Raw genomic sequence first — 22690 nt, forward strand, 5'->3', positions numbered from 1 at the left:
GGGTTGCTTACAAACATATATCATAAATATTATACATTTTAACATGGTTATGTGATTTTTAGGGCTATTATACACACACACACACACACACCCTAAAAATCACATAACAATGTTAAAATTTATGATCTTGTGAGTCTGCCTTACTTAGCTGTTCAGGGCTGCCTGCAGCCCTGCAGCCCTGGGGCCATGGGTTGGACATACCCTGATTTAAAATATTAGCCATCCTTCCCAATTTTCTGCCGTTTGCAAACTTTGAAAGTGTCCCCTCAACTCTCCTATCAAGATAATTGATGAAACTGATGAGCTTAACTTAGGACCACAATGGAACCCAGAATTTTGATTGTAAGCCATTGTGGTTGTAACTTGAGGCACCACTTGAACAAACTCAGTTTTTCAAAGGTTTTTACAATGATCATAAGGCAAGTTATACAGTGAACCTTGAACATGATGCAAATCACATAATTCTTAGGAAAAATCTATTCTTCCAAATGGACATTATTTGCTTGAAACTGTCAAAAAATGCCAGAAACTTTGGGGGGGGGGGTTGCAAATCATGGTCACATGACTGTGGGACACTGCAACTGGTTATAAATGTGAGCCAGTTGCCAAGCCCTAAAATGCAATCCTGTAACGACAAGGCAGAGGGCGGCAGTATAACTTCAAGGATAGGTCATGAATAGCTTTTTTAAAGTGTGTCGTAACTTCAAATGGTCATCAAACAACCAGTTATAAATGGAGGACTATCTGTACTTTCTATCAGGCTGAATTGGAGGTGTTAATGGCAGTCATTTGGCACAATAGTATGATTCTATCTATGATGTGATTCTGTAATTTTAATGTTCCTTATGTCAATATGAATTTGAACTATCTCATGCTGGAGTAGGATATGTAAACATATGTAGAGATTCATTTTGATTTAGACTTCCTCAGTACACAGTACACAGTACACAGGTAAGCATTACTCATTTTTTATCTGAGTGTCCTGTTTTATTAAACAGGTAGATGAATGCATACACAGAAAGGTGAAAGCAGTATAATCACTTAAGCCATATTCGAATCTGATTACCTTCTTGATTTGTTTGACTAACCTCCACAATTGAGTGGGGAAGTCTTGTTGAGAATGCCAAGTTGGTTTAGTATGTAAATTAAATTTCCCTAAATTACATTTCCCTGCTGTGACATGGAATTCACTAGAGTGACATTAAGAAATTAAGACACTATCAGCCTAATCAAGCTCACAGGGGTGATGTGAGTATTGTAGCAGTGGAATGGGGAGCTTTTTAATGTGTTTCTTAGAAAAATCCAGGACATCACATATGTCACCAAAATAGCGATTACCTGAATTAAATATTATAAGTTAGTGTGTGTCTGTTCAGTCTCTGTTCCAGATGTTACCTGCGTTTCTTAATGTTCTACTAGAGTTGTAGGTGTGATTCTTTTTTTGGGAGGAAAAAGAGAAACTAAAGAAAGGATAATTAATTATTTAACTATAATTTTAGATCTCTTGGAAAAGTCCCGTGTTGTTAAACAGCCCAGAGGTGAAAGAAATTTCCATATTTTCTATCAAATTCTGTCTGGAGGATCAGAAGATTTGCTCAGTAAGTACAATTTTGGAGAATATTGAAGTTACAACTGCATATGGAACTAGGTAATTTATTTCAAGCTGGCATAACTAATTCTGATACTGTGTGCATTCCTTATTTAAATGCAGACATACAAAAATGTCTGTCATTGCTGCTAAATAAGAGCAGTAATGTGGATTTTCTAGTAAAAGATATATATTTATTTTAACAGAAAAACTTAAGTTGGAGACAGACTTCAGTCGATACAATTACTTGGGTCTGGGTTCGGCAAAAGTAAATGGAGTAGATGATGCTTCAAACTTCAGAACAGTTAAGGTAAGGATTCATATCTTTCTGCTATATTCCGTATTGGTTCAATTTCAGTTTGAAGTGTAAAATTATTTATGTTTGACTATTCTTTATGATTTTTCTAGTTAAAATGTGTTGCTACATTGATTTAATGAATGTAGAGGGGTTCTACACTTACAAATATATTCACATTTTTAAAAAAGAAATCAAACGGTAATTAAAACATTTAACTGTGAATTAAAAATCATTTCTAGTAACATCTGTAGGTTAAATAAAATTCTAGTGTGATTATACTATGAGAGATTTGGGCTATTGAAGATTTAGGCCAGCTGAGAAGTGATGGGATTCAATTTTTTTTACTACCGGTTCTGTGGGTGTGCCTTGATGGACATGCCTTGGTGGGCATGGTAGAGGAAGGATACTGTAAAATCTCCATTCCCTCCCCACTCCAGGGGAAGGTTACTGCAAAATCCTCATTCCCTCCTGATCAGGTGGGACTCAGGAGGCAGAGCATAGATGGGGGTGGGGCCAGTCAAAGGTGGTATTTACTGGTTCTCCGAACGACTCAAATTTTTTGCTTCCGGTTCTCCAGAACTGGTCAGAACCTGATGAACACCACCTCTGCAGCTGAGAGATATAACTTTGAATCCTAGCTCTCTAAATAAAAACATATGTGAATTAAAAAAAAAACTCCTCCAATCCATATACCTCCTTCTTTTTGTTCCTATTTATACTCTAATGCATGGGTGGCAAACTCGCCACATCACGTTGTTGTCATGTGACGTTTCGTGATGTTTCCCCCTTCACAGAGCTGGGGTGGGCGTGGCCTGTGCGGGACGTATCCCCCGGGCGGTCAATTTGACACCCCTGCTCTAATGCCTTGTTCCACTTGTCTTCCCATGCTGGTTGTTCCCTGGAAAGCAAGACTTTCCAGTATTAGCTTCCTTATTTTAATACATTCTGTCTACCAAGCACCATCCTTACTGTTTTTTTCAGTGCCAGGCAAATGTGTTTTTAATACTTTAAGACTTTTCATAATGTGCTAATACTGCTGTGATTTTTAACTTAGTGTTGTTTTTTACTTTTACTCTTTCTGCTTTAATGTTTATCTTGTGGATTTTGTTTTGTACTGTTCTAAAACATTTCACTGTATGCTTTCGTTAATGAAAATGATATAGAAAAGTAAATAGATACTACTTAGTTGGCTGTGAAAATAAAATAAATTGGGTGCAGTGGGAAAGTAAATAGATACTACTTAGTTGGCTGTGAAAATAAAATAAATTGGGTGCAGTGGGAAACAACTAAAAGGAAAGAGGAAAAGGTGAAAATGTAATAAACACGATTTCCATCTTCTAGAATGCCATGCAGATTGTGGGATTTATGGATGACGAGATCCAGTCAGTATTTGAAGTTGTTGCTGCTGTTTTAAAGCTGGGAAACATTGAATTTAAACCAGAATCTCGTGTGAATGGATTAGATGAAAGTAAAATCAAAGATAAAAATGGTAATTCAAATAATAGAGTTTAACTGAGTAACATTTATCTTCTCTCCATTGATTTACAGTACTACCTATTTTTTGGGTTGTTTTTAATGTATTAATTTCAAGGTCAATGATAGAATCTTTATTATCGAATCCTTATTTATTAGTATACTAGGTATTTTTCTGTCACTTTGAAATTGTTCATAATTCTTCATCAGACAAGATTTTTTTTAAAAAAAATTCTTACGTACTACTGTTCAAGTTCATTGAAGGTCTTCTGGTTTGTATTTAGTCTGTAGAAGATAAGCATGTACAAAATAAAAACCACATTTTCTTATACTGCATTAACCTTTTTCCACTTTACCCAGTCTTAAAATTACTGACTTAATTTTAACTATTTAGTGAACTTCAGCAGTATCTGATATTGGAAGCGATACAAAATCCCTAAATACTGCACTTTATGCACTCAAAAATGAAAAATAAATAGGTTGGACAGAAAAACAATGGCTGGATAACATTGTAGTCATAGAGTCTGAATTTAATAATAATGTCTTAAAATGGAATAAGGGATGAAATGAAACATTCAGACTAGACTCTTTCAGATCCTTGGGTATTTTAATTTGCATCTTGTCTTCTATCTAAAAGTGCTGGGATGAAGTAACAGTAAATTTAGCATCTTTGTTAAAAATGTAGCATTCAATTTTCACTCGAAAGTATTTTCATCCTTGGCCAAAAAGTTTCTTTGGTAGGTAGAAAGTAGCTAAAGTGGGCAGTTTTTGTATTTAAAAAAGCTACAGATAATTTTAGATGACATGGCAGATATTTAAAAATACATTTTAGAAAGGAAATCAGTAAAAGCTACATTTGTGTAATCACTAGGTAAAAGAAGGCGGCCCACCTTCTACATGGTAGAAAGTTAAATACAACATCATTCTGCAAATTTGAATGCATGCTTACTATTTCTATACAGTTGTTTGCAGAGCCAAAATAAGGAAATAAAGAATAAGGCAGATGAAGCTATTTTGCCTAGCCAGTTGCCAGACGAAAAAAGCACTGTTCAAGTGAATAAATATTTTTTGAAAATACAATAAAACCCACCTCAAACTCTGTATGCTTCAAGTTATGATTCTTCTTTTCCACAGAGCTTAAAGAAATATGCGAATTAACAGGCATTGATCAGTCAGTTCTGGAAAGAGCTTTTAGCTTCCGCACTGTTGAAGCCAAGCAGGAGAAAGTATCTACAACTTTAAATGTAGCTCAGGTAATGCCAGATGATTACAGTAGTGAATCCCCCCTCCCCCACTTTCAGTAACAGGTGCTGCAAAAAAGCTTAGGCTAGTATTTTTTTTTAAAAAAACTTTCCCTAAAGTACATCTGCAGACCATGGGTGGCTATTGATTCTTACCACCTTGTGCTGTACCAAAACCAGAAAATATTTTAATCTATCTTAAATGTTTTTGATTCTTTTCTTTCTTTTAACTAGGCTTATTATGCTCGGGATGCTCTGGCAAAGAATCTTTACAGTAGACTGTTTTGTTGGCTTGTTACCAGAATCAATGAAAGCATTAAGGTATAGTTCATCAAATGCAATAAAATTTAAATGACAGCACATAAAATAAATGTTCATCTCTTTTTGCATACAAGCAATATGTATATTGGAGTCTCCAACCTGTGGACCGTGGCCCACTATTGGAACATGGCCTAATCACCACTGGGCTGCGTGAGTGGCCGGCTGGTGTGCATGCCTCTGTGCGTGTACAAAGCCCCACTCGTGCAAGTGTCACTACAGGTGGTTGCTGCCCCACTTGAATGTCATTCTGGGCGCTTGTGGCTTCACTCGCGCAAGCCTTGTTGCGGGTGCTTATGGCCCCACTCGCTCTTGTGTTGCCATGAACATCGCAGGCGCTTTCATAAATGCACCTGCACCTGCCCCTCCTACAAAATCATCCCCTCTTTCTCTGCTTGCCCCTGCTCCAGGGCGTCAACTCGGAAAGGTTGGGGAACTCTGATGTGTGCCATATGATATTTTTAAATTTTACACTACTTTTTATTTATCTATCTTGCTCCCATCTATTATTAATCATGAAAATAATAACTTTTTCTACAGGCACAGTCCAAAGTAAGGAAGAAAGTAATGGGGGTTTTGGACATCTATGGCTTTGAAATTTTTGAGGTATTTTCTTTACTCCAAACTAATTTATTAGCAAAATACAATATAGTTACTTGTTTGAACTCTTCATCTTCTAAAAAAGTTTTGAACTCAGCATACAATAGGTCAAGAATCAATTAACGTAGGGGAAGAAGTCTCAGTAAATCATGAGTGGTTAAACTGCCTGGGATGAAACACATTATTTTGATCAGATATACATTCAGATTAAAAATTTTTTAAATGGCAAACAAAAACTGTTGCTTGCAATTTTGTTTGTATGGGGAAAAACATTTTTGAACTGATTTTAAATACTCTAGATTTAAGTTATATATTGAAGCTCATTTGCATTATAAGTCATGACCCTTTGTTCGTTCTTTTGGGGGGGGCAAAGAGGGATTAATTATTGAAACACACAAATAATTAATTGGCAAATTGTTTAATTTTTTTAATTGAATAATCAGTCTCTTCAATAATTCCTCAGGTAGGTTTAGATATCTGTTGCACACATCATGTTTGCTTATAAGCCACTCCTGGATAAAACTTTGCACAAATAAGAGTCATGTGACTTTATGAATAAAGATCTGTGTATTCAGAACTTTATGAAAAAAGATCTGTGTATTCAGAACAGATTATTATTATTTTTTACTAAGAGTACTAGGAGAAACGTAAGATAGCTACTGAGAGCATGCTAAATTCAGATCTGCAAAGATTTTCTAATTAGTATATCTACATCTAGTGTAGGGTTATTACATTCATGATTTACATGATTAGACATGCACTTATAATTTATAAAATATGAAATAACTATTACAGACCTGACCATATAGAGCAGGGGTGGCGAACACGCGGCTCGCGAACCGCATGCGGCTCCCGTCCAAAATAAATGAGGCTCTTTGCCTCTTGTCATTATTTACTATACTGTGGCTCGGATTGCGCGCTCCCTTTTGGAAGCTGGGGAGGTCCTTTGCAGGCAGCTAGAACGGGCCGCCTGCAAAGGACTTCCCCAGACTTGCTTTGAGGAGCACGGGGCGACTGAGGCTAGTTGTGAAGCCCCAAAGCCCCCACTGCCACCGGAAGAACTGCTGCCACCTCCTCCTCATCCTCCTCTAACAGGCAGCACTGCCGGATTTGCCGCCCGGCGCTGCGGCTGAGATGAAGCCGCCAAAGCTCCAGCCGGCATCTCCGCGCGTGGCAGCGGCGCCTCCCCTCCGCTCAGAGCAGCTGAGCTCAGTCAGCGCTGGGTTACCCCTGCCCCCTCCTCCTCCTCCGCCGTGCTTTTGAGGAGCCAGTAGGAAGGCGGGGGGGGGGGAGCAGGGGAAAAAAAGCCTCATGGCTCGTCAAAAGCACGGAGGAGGGGGAGGGGGCAGAGGTAACCCAGCGCTGAGCTCAGGGGCAAATCTGGTGATTCTGTTGGAGGAGGAGGAGGAGGAGGAGGAGGAGGAGGTAGCAGCAGTTATTCTGGTGGCAACTTGTACTCGTCGGCATCTTCAGCAGAAGCCCTGCCCACAATGAAGAAAGCAAAGATGGAGCAGATCCACGCAGATGACGTCGCTGCAACATGACTGGAGGAGGAATTCTGGGAGTTGAAGTCCACAAGTGTTAAAGCTGTCAGGTTTGAAGACCCCTGGGGTTTTTTTTCCCTAAAGGGTTAGGGGTGCAAGGGTCTTGTAACTTGACAGCTTTAAGAGTTGCGTGTTTCAAATGCCAGAGTTTCTGAGCCAACATTTTGGTTGCTAAGCAGGAGCGTTGTTAAGTGATACTGATATTATATAACACTTTGAATTAAGCGGGTACCTTGAAGAAACATAACTTTGAGTTTCAAATAATACTGATTTCGTTGTTGTCTTAGGTGACATCTGTGAAAAAAATTCGGGTGCTCAGGCATGAAAATGTGCCGCTCAAACACTATACTTTTCTGCTCACATCGAAAAAAAATTAGAGGGAACATTGCTTCCGGGTCTGTTTTGGCAGGTCACTGCGTGGTGTGGCTCTCTGACTCTCACAGTTTAAAATTTTGGCTCTTTTTGTCGAACTTGTTCGCCACCCCTGATATAGAGTATTGATTTTTCAAATCAATGGTTTTATTTAGAGTGAATAAACACAACTTTGAAATATAGTTTTAGGTTTAAAAAAAGTTTAATAAAAGAAAAACTGTCTCATGAATGAAGTTGCTGGATTTTTTAAAATTAATCTGTAAAGCTATTTTTACAGATAGTTAATGATCATAACAGGGACTGGCAACTCTGATGCTAACCAAAGTGGACACAAAGCAAAAAAATGATATATCTCATAACCATGTTGTCAGCCCTCCCAGGTAAACCAAATAGAAAAGCTGATCAGATGAGCTAATTCTACTTTATTGTAAAAACAGAATTTTATAAGTTTGAAATCTCCCATTGCCTGCCTGATCCATTAGGATCAGTCTTTCCTAAGTTTCTTTCTCGGTCCATTAAGCAACTGTGGGGTCCGTCTTTCTTTTATGATCAGTTCCTAGGAAGCGTCTCTTCCCCTCATCCTTCAAGGTTATTTTCACATACCATTACATCTACTTACTTACAATGGAAATTCTGGTTGTGGTTGTTAAATAAATCATGCATGAACATTAAGCATGACATCATGTGACTGCAAGTTGCTACTTCCTGCTGGCTCTCCCTTTGACTTTGCTTGTTGGAAATCAACAACGAAGGTCGCAAATGGCAATCATGTGAACATGGGGATTTGAGGACCAATCATATGTCTCCTCATTTAGCACCACTGTAACTAAAAAAAGTAGTTGAATGTATAGTTGCTAAGTGAGGACTGCCTGTATACATACAATAGTTGTAAAGTGTTAGTTTTTTTTAACAAAAAGCATGATTATAGAATGTTAACAAATATTCTGGGCTTTTTTTCTTTTGAAAATCTTGAATAAGACAAGGCATTAGTTATGAAATGTCAATTTTACAACTGCTTCACTTAGCAGTGGAAATTCTAGTCCCAATTTCCATCTTAACTAAAGAACTACCTGTAGCTTCCTTTTAAGATTAAGGAAATACTTAGCATGAAGAAACAATGTACCTTGCTATTCTTGGATGATGCTGAGTTAATTAGATTACTTGTAGGTTCCTTATATTAGAAATAATTAGTTTTAGTTCATTTCTGTAATGTGAATGCTTTCATGTTTCTTTTTTTTTAAAAAAAACATTGGCTGTTCCTTGCTGAATGCTATTACCTTAGCGCTACTAGTACCAAAAGAAAGTGATTATATGTATGACCGAAGTCCATTAGGTAATTTACAGAATGATATATCAATATGATATCATTATCATGAGATAGTAAATTGTAAAAATGGCTTGCAGACTATAAATATTTTGATTTATAACCCTTCCAAGTGTGATTTAATGACACTTTTTTTCTTTTATTGGATAGGATAACAGCTTTGAACAGTTTATTATTAACTACTGCAATGAGAAACTGCAGCAGATCTTCATTGAGCTTACTCTAAAGGAAGAACAAGAAGAATATATACGAGAGGTATATATTTGTTTCCTGTGCAACTTCCCAGTCATGCCATAAGTAGCTTCTTCTATTTGCCTTTATTAACTTTAGGGAAAGTTGTGCCAGTCTTGTAAGATATGAGGTTGTTCCATGTACTGACAGCTGTTAATGAATCATAAAGGTTAGCTTTGAAACAAAATTAATAATACAAAAGGCACAAAAGGTTGGCAAAAGGTTTGTTGAGATCCAAGAAGTAGCAAAGCATGAGAGTATTCTGGAAGCATAGATGTAAACATCCAGAATATTGCACAGGTAATATAAACTGTGTTTTGGTGATGCTTGGTATCACACGGGACTTGATTGATGACATTACAAAAAATAGTACTACCACAGTGAATCTATTCTGTTCTGATGGAATCATTTAAACTGAGCATCTGTCCTCCTGAAGATGAAGATTAAAGGCAGACAAATCTCAGGGGTTTGTGAGGTGAAACAGTCATTTCCTTAGAAACACTCTCAAGATGTGCAAAGTGTTTATTGACCTAAGGCTTTGCACTGAAGGAATTTGGATCTGTTTCAATTAAGTGCATGGGAAATTGACACAGATTGGGGAATGGAATGGAAAACACATCTGGCAGTTGGTCAAGAACACTCAGTTTGGTTTAGCAGCATTAGCAGTTTCTGCATTTCTAACAAATATAAAGCTCCCATCTGAGCCCCCCCCCCCCAATAATTGTGATTGGGAAAGAGAGGATGCAAAAACAACAGAAAAAACTCCCTCTCTTTTTGAGATATATAACACCTTTATCAGAAGATTTAAAATAATTTTAATTGGCACTCTTTTTGAGAAAAAATGTAAAAATAGAGATTTATCTATTCAATTGTTTTCTTTAGATCATCATCTTCTTGCGAAACCTTTAATTTCATCTAATCTAAAATTAAAGAGCAGATTCCAAGATCACCTAATGCTAATGAGGAAAAAGTAGATTGAAATGTCCTTAAAATCTTAACTTGCAGCAGTAGTTTTCTTAGGATGTAGAAAAACTGGGTATTATTCTAGGTCATGACAATTTACTAAAACATGCTTGAATTAAGGCAAGCAGTGGACCTTTGAAAGAAGCCAGATAATCCAGAAAATACAGTTTGTCTTCTAGTGCTGTTTATAGTATGGTTTATGTATTGCCAGCTTTAAATATTTTACTACCATGAAGCATACAGTTAAATCATGCCATCTCCTTTGATTGGTGTTGCACCACAGTGACATATTCCAGGCCGCGGAGCATGGAATAAGAAAGGGAAGTTACAGATGTCCAATAACTTTTGTTATGTACATGTTGACCAAGTGTCAGCTTTTGGTTAAGTTAGTTCTATTGAACTTGGTAGAGCTTTACATGGTTGAGGAACCTCTATATTTATGTTGTTAAAAATTATTTGGCCATATTTCTTTCTCAGTTTTTCAACCTTATTTTTATAGGGTATTGAATGGACTCACATCGAATACTTCAACAATGCTATAATTTGTGATCTTATAGAGAATGTAAGTCCTTGTGTAAAGTTCTTTTGAATTGTTTTGTTGTATCTGTGTTAATTTTTTTATCTTTTTATCAAAAGTTCAGCTGGCAGCGAATGCTCATGTGTTACCATTTGCTCCTTTATTTTTATACACAAAAAGTAGAAAGGAAAGAAATATAGGAAGGGGAAAAAAGAAAACTTGTATCGAAGGTATAGAAAGTTTTTAAGCGAGGCATTAAACCTCGATCCATTAAGTGATATATTTTGCCTTGTAACATTTATATAGTACCATTTAGTTAATAATGACATTACTGAGCATTGCCATGCCCATGCCCAGTTTAGCAAAAAGGGGGGAAAGTCCCAATATGTCATGTGAAGCCCGATGACAACATGAGTTTGACACCCCTGATGTACCTTTTCTTAACTATTCTGTAACTTACTGAATAACATTTCATTGAAAATGAAGCATATAAGTGCAAACAATTCGTACCTACCCAGACTTTCTCATGTCAGATTAGTTCCTCGGCAACAGTGGAAACTGGATAAATATTTTAATTAGCATATGACAAAGGATCAGCTTCCTATTCTGAGAGTCTCTACTGAACTTTTCTTAGGAAGAACAAATCACACTAGCCTGGTTCACCTCTCACAGCTATAAAATTACTTGTTTTGGCTGTATATTGTCAAGCCTGGTTTGGGTTATGGATGATGTAACTTAATGTTATAGGAATTAGCTAATTATGGCTTTTTCAATAAATCATGTTTTGTATATTGTCCGTAAATATCTGTGGGATGAGAATCGTGTAGAGGATTTATGAATATTTAGTAAGATATGGCCATAAAGAACATTGTGCAGCCTTTTGAAGAAACCAATATTTGGATAATATTATTCTACATCAAATAAGGTAAATATATTGTTCCAGGCAGAATTCTCCTGTTTTCTAGGCTAGATATAGCAAAAAAGGGGAGGTTTTGCCAACATTAATAATCCATTCTTTTTTTAAAAAGGCTCTAAAACTGCATGAGTAAGGGGGCAATTCAAATACTGTCTGTTTCATGCTATCTCATTTTCTTCAGTGAGTATTCTGTGTTTTTGCATGTCTTCATTTTTCAAGAGCTATGCTAAATTGTGATCATTGTCATAACACCTGAATTTCTTTCTTGTGTTGTGTTCCTATGTTTTCCCAAAACTTATTATCGGTAATTTTTCATGAATGATATGCAAAGGAGCCCCATCTCTCTGCCCAGGAAACAACTGAATCTGAAGTTATCTGTGTGCTTGTTTCTTATACACGATCTCAGAATCTCTTGAGAATTTACAGAACACAGATTCTCAGTTGATCCATTAAGTGTGAATCAGCCTTAAAATCAGCTTCAAACTGTGGAAAGTTTTTTTGGGGGGTCTTGATAGTTAGATAGAATGATTCATATTGGAATCAGTGTTGCTGTTATCATTGCATAACCTCTATTTAAAACTCTCTGTGATGGGAATGTATGGCTTTTTAAAAATTAAGCTATGATCCGTCTTTATGGTAGTACATCTATCTTCAGGGGAATGGAGGAAGATAGATGTTCACAACCTGGGACAGTTGACTGGAAACCTCTTAGAAGGCTTGAACAGAAAGCTCCAAATCTTAATATTTCAGTTTCACGTGTGTCGTATATTTTTTCTTACAACAATTATTAACTCGTTTTCAGGTGACTTAGAAATGTTATTTCTGCTTGTTATATTCTGTTCATCATTTGCTTGATGCTTGTCTATATGGTCTAAATTGGTAGACAAAAAATTGGACTTATTGAAATCTGATTCACTTTTTTTTCATCATAGGGCAATCAGGTATAAGTACTTCTTAAAGCATATGATAGAATATTTATGCCCTAATAATAAAATGAACTGTTACATTACCCAACAGCATCAGAATGGAATCCTAGCTATGCTAGATGAAGAATGTCTGCGGCCAGGGGCTGTTACTGATGAAACCTTCTTAGACAAATTAAACCAAGTCTGTGCTACTCACCAACACTTTGAAAGCAGGATGAGCAAATGTTCACGTTTCTTGAATGATACTTCTCTCCCACACTGTTGCTTCAGAATTCAACATTATGCTGGCAAGGTAAGGTTTTCAAATAGCCTTGAATATTTGAAAATATGTTTGCTTTTGACATTCCCCCTCGTCTTCATCGAAAAGATAAAGGCTCAAATGCCATGAAATATCACCCCAAGGGGATTGACCTGCCCATTCACTTAGGCAGAAGGGTATGCTGTGGACTCCATTGGTCAAGAAATTACAGCTGATGGGTTCCAGGAGAAGAACCTTTTCTGCTCTGGCTCCCACGCTCTGGAACATGTTGCCCGTCAAGCTGAGATCCACTTGACCTTCTGAAGAGGCCACAAAACCAGGTTCTGCTAATTGGCTTGGGGCCCTCATGGGGTCCTTTCACCCTGAAGGTGGTTAGTGGTATAAGATGAATATCTCATCTTCATCCCATTTTTGTTTGGGTTCCTGGTTTCTGTTAACTTTTAATATATTTAATGTATTAACATTTTAATGTTTTATATTCCTGTTTTATGATACTGTAAGTCACCCAGTGTTACTTGACCATGAGATGGATGGTATGTAAAATAAATAAATAAAGGTAGGGTAGATCTGAGAGAAACAGCATGCATTGATGAGTTGCCTTTGGTGGTTTTCATTCCAACACTTCCGCAAACATTACAGCAATTTCAGAATTGAAGAGAGAGATACAATTTAATATCCTTTCTCTTTCTTATGGTAGAAACTTCTGAACTCCAATAAGTGATGGAATTTTATGAGAATTAATGCTGGATATAAAAAGATAGTCATTTAGATAATGTGATCAATTTGTTCTTGGTGTGTTTTTCTCCTCCCAGAATTGATCACCTTTGCTTATTTAGATTCTTGGTTTGCTGTTTTAGGTGATGTATCAGGTAGAAGGGTTTGTGGACAAGAATAATGACCTGCTTTACCGTGATCTGTCTCAAGCTATGTGGAAGGCCAACCACTCCCTCATTAAAGCACTATTTCCAGAAGGAAACCCTGTCAAGATTAATTTAAAGAGGCCACCAACAGCAGGTTCCCAATTCAAAGTTTCTGTGGCAACATTGATGAGGAACTTGCAAACAAAAAATCCCAATTACATCAGGTAAAGTTCAGGAAATGAAGAAATTGCACGTGCAACAATGGTAATCTGAAATTCATACTCTAAATGAGAGCATGAAAGAGAGTGATTTATTTATATCAGTTGAATATAATTTAGTTGGAAAAGAAGTAATGTTTTTAATTAGGTGACTTTTATATGTCCCAGTTTCAAATTACAAAAAGACTTGGTATGAATATTCATAGTATCTCAACTGAGTGGATATGATCTAAATATGATGCAATTTATTTTAGCTGATCTTTTTTTCCCCAAAGATGAAGGGGAAATCTCACCATAAATTAATGGTTCTAATTGCTCTATGCTAGGGGAAACTCAAGGCCCGCGGGGCTGGCCTGGGAATATCAAAGGACCAACCAAAATGTGCCATGGGGGAGGGGGGGCTTCATGTGGCCTCCCTGTGCCCCATTTTTGGCTTTCACAGGCTTCTGCAGCACTCTGCCAGGCAACAATGGACCGCATGGAAGCCCCGTAAGGCCCCCGCATGGCCCATTTTGGCCTCCACGGTCTCCAGCAGCACTCTGCCAATGGAAAACAGGCTGTGCACAGCCCATTTTCGGCCGACAGATTGCTGCAGGAGGACTGGATTGGACTGGATTACAATTATGTGGCCTCAAATACAGTAAGTGCCTGATCTGGGTAGAAAACAAGCAACATCCTATGTTAATACTACAGTTTAATGCCAGATTTAACATACTGTAAGTCCATTTAATCAACAATTTATAATTGAGAGCCATTTCTATTTACTATCCTGCAAATTTACCTCTGCTGTTAGATCTTGTATTATCATGTTATTTATGCTAGTATTTTTGTTATTAGTTGAATAATAAAAATACAATAGTATAAATAGCTTTTCTGCCTGGAAAAGCAATTTACTATTAAACAATGGGGTATACTTTTAGAAATAAAAAGTGTAGTGGAGTATGAAAAATACCTACTCCTGTCTCTAAGGTTTCTTTGGTTGTAAAACCAGACTGTTGGATCCAACAGCTTCAGATAACTTTTATCCACACTCCATCTTTCCATTTCTGGGGAAGGTTGTTGTAAGGTGGTTGGCACTTATTTGCAGAGTGCCCTGGCTGAAACAGATCATCTGAACCCTCTTCAGTTAGGATTCAGGCTGGGGTACAGTACCAAGGTGGCATTGGTTGCACTTGTAGGTGAACTCTGGAGAACACAAGAGGGCTGAGTTCCTGTCCCTCCTCGGTCTCTCAGCGGCTTTTGATACCATCAACCATGGTCAGGTTCAGGAGCTGGGAGTGGGAGGCACTGTTTTATGTTGGGACGGGAAATTTCAGGACCCTGCAGTGTGAGATCCCTCAAGGTTCAGGTCTCTCTCCTCTCCTCTTTAACATTTACATAAAACTGCTGGTTGAGATCATTTGCCAGTATGTGGTACAATGTCATCCGTATGATGATGTTACCTAGTTATATACATCTCCACCCTAGTCAGGCAACTGATGCAATCACAATGTTGACTGGGTGCCTAGAGGCTATAGAATCTGGATGGGGAGACAACCAATTTCTACTGAATATTTTGAATGAATGAATGGTGGGCGTAATAGATTTCTGTTCTAGGTACTGCACTTTTTCTCAACAAATTGTTTGATTTGCAGATGTATTAAACCTAATGACCAAAAAGCAGCACACATCTTCAGTGATGCTCTTGTGTGCCATCAAGTTCGATATTTAGGTCTGATGGAAAATGTCCGAGTCAGAAGGGCAGGATATGCATTCCGTCAAACCTATGAGCCTTGCCTTGAAAGATACAAAATGCTTTGCAAGCAGACCTGGCCACAATGGAGAAACCCTGCAAGGTAAGAATTACTACAAATAAATGCATCTGGGTACAGACCTAACATGGATTGCTTAGCTCTGGTTAAACAGTTTAGATTGAGCTGCAGCACCGCATATTCCTTCTGATGTGACAGTTAGAAAGTATCTGAAAGTATTATTTGATTGCTGGCTTAATGGTACAGAGAACCATTCAGGGTTATGTTCAGCAGACTGTGAGCAAAGAAAGCAAAATAGTATATTCCAAGCTTCAATCTATAATCATAGTTCAGGAACTTGCAGCATTTTCCTTCTCCATTAATCTAGTGCTGTGATGGCGAACCTATGGCACGCGTGCCAGAAGTGGCATGCAGAACCATTTCTCCTGGCACACAGAGCCATCACCAGTTCCTCTTCCGGGTTCAGGCGCAGCAGCCAGCTGGTCTTGACACGCATTGGCATGCCAGAAAGCAGAAGTGGAGCCGCCCGGTGCACATGCGCACGCCAGGAAAATGATCTTTTTGTTTCCAGGGTGCACATGCGTGTCGGCCATTCGGTGATCTGGTTCCTGGCATGCATGCACACCAAAAACCAGCAACAGGAAGAGCAATGGCCGCGCGTGCCAAAAGACACAGAGACGGGTTCCTGGCCATCACTTCTTAGTAGAGCTGTGGTCGGGGCTTCCCTCCCTCCCCGCCTGAGCGGGCTTCTTGCATAACCCCAGCCCTCCTGCCCATGGCTCATCTGCTGTCCGAAGTGCCTGGCCGGCTCGGGCGCCCCAGAAAAGCAGCGGCAGCCACAAGGGGAAAGGCAGGAGCGGGCAGCCGGCCCCTGCAGCCACTCCCACAACAGCCAGAAGCAGCACTGTGACAGCTGCCGGGGGCGAGGGGGCGACAGTGGCAGGGACGGGCTTTCCTCCCTTCCCACCTGAGCGGGCTACGTGTACAGCTCCAAGCCACGGCTCTGATGAGGATCCACGGTCTGGAGTGCCTGGCTGGCTCGGGCGCCCCAGAAGAGCAGCAGTTGCAGCCACAGGGGGAAGGACAGGAGCAACCGGGCAGCCACCGCAGCTGCTCCCATGTCAGCAAGCCAGGCCCTTGGTGGCGTCTTTATGAGGTAGCTCGCCCCCCTACCAGCAGCTCATCCAGTGTCCCGGTTGGAAGCAGCAGCGCAACAGTCGCCGTTACCAGGGGCGAAGGGGTGGCGGTGGCGAGAACGGGCAATCACCGCCCCTTCGTCTCTTCCCCAACAGCGGCTGTTGCGCTTCCGCTTCCAGCTGGGATGCTAGCAGAGGAGCTGCTGGCGGGGAGGTGAGCTACCCACATAAAGACGCTGCCAAGGGTCTGGCAGAATATATCCCGGCTGGAAGCGGCAGCGCTCCGGACCGCGGATCCTCATCAGAGCTGCAGGCTGGAGCTCTGAAGAAGTCTGCTCGGGTAGGGGGTGAGGGAGGGAAGCCTGGGACCGCCCGTCCTTGCCATCACTACTCCTTTGCTGTTGCGCTGCTTCTGCCAGACCCTTGGTGGGGTCTTTATGCGGGTAGCTCACCTCTCCGCCAGCAGCTCCTCCTCCAGCATCCTGGCTGGAAGCAGAAGCGCAACAGCCGCTGTTGGGGAAAGGATGAAGGGGCGGTGGTCGCCTGTTCTCTCCATCGCCACCCCTTCGCCCCTGGTAACGGCAACTGTTGCACTACTGCTTCCAGGGATGCTGGATGAGCTGCTGGCAGGGAGGCGAGCTACCCACATAAAGACGCAGCCAAGGGCCTGGCAGAATATATCTTGGCTGGAAGTAGCAGCGCTCCGGACTGCGGATCTTCATTAGAGCCGCGGGCTAGAGCCGTGCAAGTAGCCCACTCATGTGGGGAGGGAGGGAAACCCTTGCCCATCCTTGCCACCGCCGCCCCCTCACCCACAGCGGCTGTCACAGTGCTGCTTCTGGCTGGGATGCTGGAGCAGCCAGAAGAAGGAGAAGCTGCCGTGGGGGAGGTGGGTGGGGCAGACACCGATTGCAAATACTTCTCCCCCAGTGCAGTCCGAGAGACAGCAAAGAGCCTCGGGAGGGTGGGGGAGGCTGTTTTCACCCTCCCCAAGCTCCTTGAAAGCTTCTCGAGCCTGGGGAGGGTGAAAAACGGGTCTATCGCGGGCCAAAAGGGAGGGGTCACATGGATGCGCAGGGCGTGTGCGCGCGTATGTGCAAGGGGGGTCGCACACATAGCATTATGGGTATGGCACACCTGCATACGCCCCCCTTGCGCTCCCCCCGCTTTTGGCACGGGAGCCCAAAAAGGTTCGCCATCGCTGATCTAGTGAAAGCCAAATGAATGCCTCTATGTCACTCATTATTGATAGCAATAGCAATAGACTTACTTACCGCTTCACAGTGCTTTATAGCCCTCTTAAGCAGTTTACAGAGTCAGTATATTGCCGCCAACAATTTGGGTCCTCATTTTACGAACCTCCGAAGGATGAGTCAACCTTGAGTCTGGTGAGATTTGAACTGCCAAATTGCAGGCAACTGGCAGTCAGCAGAAGTAGCCTGCACTACTGCACTCTAACCACTGTACCACAGTGGCTCATGCATGTTTCTTCTCTTATCATAGATTGCCAAATACATCTGGAGTAAAGGCTATGGTATCATTGTTTGAGAGGGACAGCTTTGCATATTGCATGCAAATTCCTAGTACAAGTTGAGGAATTGAACTTAGCTTCTCATTTTTTTGAGGCAGGCTATTTGCACTTGCGAACCTAGCAGTTCAAAAGCATGCAAAAACAAGTAGATATCACTTCAGTGGGAAGGTAACAGTGTTCTGTGCATCTCAGCATATAGTCATACTGGCCACATGAACAGAGAAATATTTTGGGACAACATTTCTCGGCTAAGAAACGGAGATGAGCCCCACCCTATAGAGCCGGACATGACTGGACAATGGAAACATTTACTTTTATTTGCACATGGGTGTGGAAAGTATGGCAAGAAGGGCATGTAAAAAAGCTCTAGCACAATTATGTTTTCATATTCATACTATGTTTTTTATTATTTGGGGAGAGTTTTCCTCACCTTTCCTAATGTTTTGTGTAATTGTTGATATCCTTCCAAGTGTTACTTTATACCTATACTCAATGGTACTTTATACCTATATTAGCCTGCTCTAAAATATATATTTCAACAGAATATAAAGAAATACAGGTGGTAGCACTTAGCCTACCTTTGTTAATCACATGGTTGGAGTTGTGCTTAGGTGAGAGATTAGTTGGGAATTTTTTTAAAAAAGTCCTGGACTGCCAAGAAAACCATATGTCTAAAAATATGTATAACTCTCAATCATTATCACCATCATGTCTATTCAGTGGTTAGCATTTTTATAGTTGGGCAGTTTTCTAAAAACCTGAGATGTAAACATTCTTGGCTAATTTTTAAAAAGTGTTTCTATAGCAAAGCTATCTTTTCATAAAGTACTGGATAATATGCAAGCTTAGCATATGAAAGAGAGGCTACTTTTTTGACAAAGATATTTTGCATTTTGTTTGTTTGCCTTTTAGAATTGGGGTTGAGGTCCTTTTTAATGAGCTGGAAGTCCCTGATGAAGAATACTCCTTGGGCAGATCAAAAATATTCATCCGCAATCCAAGAACTGTACGTGAAGTAATATTCCTCACTTTAGACAAATTATTTGAATAAAGGTCACCTTTTATTTTATTTCATTTAAGATGCTAGAGTTTTAATTTGATTAAGCAATGAACGGCAAGTTAATTAGTTTGTGGGGAAAACAAGATGGTGGTTAATGGAGCAGCATTATTTTTATCACTGTAGCATAAAAATAAACAGTTTCATGTTTCTCAAAACCTGATTTGCTAGGTCTTGAACCTCAGGCCAGAATAAAGAGATGGACAGACAGACATTGCTTATGTCTGTTCGTCTCTTCCCCACCCACCCCAACCCCCGAAGATGATAATGATCTTACTAGTTTGGATTGCGAATGGAGGCAACCATTTTAGTATTTTCTGCAAACTCCTTGAAAACTATATCAGATTAAAGACTAACATATTGGAAAGTGAATTGCATCGTAGCTTGTTCTATTAGCATAATTGGCTACAACAACAATAAAAATTAAAATTAAATGTGATTCCCTCCATCTACATTCTGAAATTGTGAAATTCTCTCTGCTCCTTCCATTAACCAAATTTAAAATAGATAAGACTAAAAAAATGCATAAATTCTAAAGTCATCTGTTGAGTACCATAATTGAACCAAAGGAATTAGTACATCAAGACCTAATATTTTAGAGATCACACCAATCTTTCTTTAGAGAACAAGGTATTTTTATTGTAAATATGTATTCATTTTTATTTTTATGTTCCATTTTTCTTTCCCAAATCGGTAATTAGCTCTTCAAATTAGAAGACCTAAGAAAGCAACGTCTTGAGGATTTGGCTACCTTAATCCAAAAAATTTACAGGGGTTGGAAGTGCCGCACTTATTTCCTTCTCATGAAAAAAAGTCAGATTGTGATTTCTGCCTGGTATAGAAAATATGCGGTAAGATGGAATTTTATTTGTTAGGTTGTATTTCTGCCCCTTCAGTGTGCCCGACAGTAATTTTAAAAAGAAATGCTAACATCATGCCCAACAAAATAAAAAGTAATTGAAAGTTAAAATGTACACCAGCTTGGATACACTGATTTGGAGTTTAATAGATTAAGGCACTGTTATAATTTAATAATTATAAGACAGTTACTTAAGTAACAGCTCACTGTAAATATTTTTTGTCTTGGTTAAAAATAACACTTGGATTTTAATTTGAAAAGTAAACCAATTTGTTGCTTTTGTGTTATTGATAGGAAATGTGTTTGGGAAACAGCAACTTTTAAGCTTGTAAACAGAAAGTTTGAAGTAATGGAAAAAACTGGTCTCTCACTGCAACTACAAAATCATTGTTAATTAAAATATGATTTATATTCATCTTATTTAGTTATTAATCATGCTAATTATTGACCATAATTTAATTATTTTCACTTCAGTCATGGTCAAGGTGGTATAGGCTATTTGGCAAAGGTATGCTTTTAGAAACAACTGCATTTAGGAACAGACATTCTCAAGAATAGTCCCATAAAATATACATGTATGTCACAATAAAACCACTGAAGACATTGTTGCAGTATGCTCTATATACTTTCTTAGATAGCCTAGAGATTGAATGAAAAAGTGTGCAGTTTATTTAGTAACACAGTATTTTAAAACTCAACACATGTTTCTGTGTGCACATACTTTATTTTTTTTTTAATACAGCAACAAAAGAAGTACCAGCAGATCAAGCTCTCTGCTATCATTGTACAGTCTTACATCAGAGGATGGAAAGTGAGTTTAGAGAATGGCTTCAATACGCCTTCTCTTCTCTTCTCTTCTCTTCTCTTCTCTTCTCTTCTCTTCTCTTCTCTTCTCTTCTCTTCTCCTGTATGTATTTAACATAGGCGTTTGAGTAAGGTACCCTAATATCAAGGAGTAGACCATTCATGGACTGATGTAGCTCCTAGCCATATTTCTTACCATAGTGTATTCTTCACATTAATGCCAGAGAAAGCTGGCTTAAAAAAAAATCTGGATTTTCTTTTCCTTTTTTTTTTTTTTTGGTAGCATGAACTTTTGCTTAAAAGAAAAGGTCCTAAACTTAGTCTGTTAAACTCAGGTAGAACTGAGTTTTAAAATGTCTACAAGCCACCCCAAAAACTTGCCAAAACATTTTTATTTGTTCCTAAGTGAATGCGTCAAGCCCCAAACCAAGAATGAGAAAAGGTGATTCTTCCAAGCTGAATTTATTGTTTCACGCCTATAAACAAAACCTTGCCAGACTGAGGACTTTACTTTCTGCATTTACAATATACTCTGTGAACTATTAGGGAGGGGCTGCTTTCACCCTCTTTCTGTCACATGTAATATCTGGCTGAGTTGCCTCTTGCTCCTCTGGAATGCACCCCTACCTACCTCCTGGGAATCTACCCCCTAACTGCATTCCATGATTGCCATGGCTATTTTGTCTTTAAAAGAGAAAAATACATCTCCTGGCTACAAAAACATTATCCTGATAGCATCGTGTCTATGGAGATTCTCGGTCATCCAGATGATGGTAGTCCCAGAGGTGCTTTTTCAAAAGGCAACTGGACTTTCTTGTTTTTTCTCCTTCTCTTTAGAAACCTAAAATTACGTTACTGGGGAGCACGGAGGGATAATATCAACCAGTTATATTCTATCGGAAACAGAAATATTCATTTTTATAAAAAAAAATACTCTGCCAACACCTCTCCTATCCTTAGTTAAATAAATAAATATGAATGCCAATTTGGTCTAGCAGTTAAAGTGCTGGATTAGGAACAGAAAAACATGGGTTCTAATCCTGCCTTAGATATAGACACCAAATGTGTAACTTTGAGCAAGTCCCTTTGTGTCAGCCCTAGGAAGATGACACAGAAAGCCACCTGTGAAAATGGTGCCAAGAAAACTTCACGAACGTGTCCAGGCAGTTGCTAGGAGTCAAGCCTGACTTGAAAGCAGCAGCACCTCCCCCCCCCAAGTAATTAATATTTCCCACTAGACAAATTTTCCTCTTAGTGCATCTCAATTGTCAATGTAGCTTTTTGGGTTAAATGGCTGATTTGCAAATAGGCAATCAGTGGTAGGGTTGTAGAAATGCAACTAGGCCATGCCAATTTTAATTCTAGCCTCAGTGGTTAAATAGCTATCACAGCCCTTCTACTTTTATCTGCCAAAAAAATCAAAGTGCAACACTAATTAAGTAAAATGCAGTTTATAGAATGTGGTTGGAATTATTATGCTTAAAATAACCTCCCCCCCCCCCTTTTCCCCCATTCTCATTTAAAATCTTAGTATAATCTGCGTTGCTTGCATCTACTTATTGTTTTTAAAACTTGAGTGGTTGTGGCTTAAGATTCCAGGTCAGCAGCAGAATTTGATGAGTCTGGAAAAGCTAGTTTAGGCACCAGTCCTACTTAAGTACTCTAACAACTCTTAGGAAACAAAAACTACCTCCCCCGCTCACCAGCTGTGGTTTTAAAAGTTTTGAACAATTTTAATATTTTTTTAACCTTGCATGCTTGCATAAATAGAATTGCATAGAGTCGGAGGGTTTAAATAAAATAGTAATAAAGCCTTTATCCTTTAGAGAGATGAGGTAAACGTGTGAACTCATATCCTCACTCCATATCGTTTGTGCAACTGGATTTTTAAATGCTAACTTGAG

At 39.3% G+C, this 22690-nt stretch overlaps 1 protein-coding gene across 3 annotated transcripts in view; it reads left to right on the plus strand.

Moving 5' to 3' along the window:
• MYO1B (myosin IB) overlaps window positions 1-22690 on the plus strand; it is a 142006-nt gene that overhangs the window by 97329 nt on the left and 21987 nt on the right. For all 3 annotated transcript variants that reach the window (XM_081934991.1, XM_081934992.1, XM_081934993.1), the window contains exons 8-21: window positions 1500-1598; window positions 1795-1898; window positions 3228-3375; window positions 4494-4612; window positions 4835-4921; window positions 5459-5524; window positions 8909-9013; window positions 10452-10514; window positions 12403-12603; window positions 13428-13654; window positions 15283-15483; window positions 18979-19072; window positions 19825-19974; window positions 20725-20793. In XM_081934991.1, the coding sequence (XP_081791117.1) occupies window positions 1500-1598; window positions 1795-1898; window positions 3228-3375; window positions 4494-4612; window positions 4835-4921; window positions 5459-5524; window positions 8909-9013; window positions 10452-10514; window positions 12403-12603; window positions 13428-13654; window positions 15283-15483; window positions 18979-19072; window positions 19825-19974; window positions 20725-20793 (1733 nt within the window). The remainder of the gene's footprint in view (window positions 1-1499; window positions 1599-1794; window positions 1899-3227; window positions 3376-4493; window positions 4613-4834; window positions 4922-5458; window positions 5525-8908; window positions 9014-10451; window positions 10515-12402; window positions 12604-13427; window positions 13655-15282; window positions 15484-18978; window positions 19073-19824; window positions 19975-20724; window positions 20794-22690) is intronic.

This window comes from Natrix helvetica (genome assembly GCF_964273705.1).
Source record: "Natrix helvetica genome assembly, chromosome: 1".
Lineage (NCBI taxonomy): Eukaryota > Metazoa > Chordata > Lepidosauria > Squamata > Natricidae > Natrix > Natrix helvetica.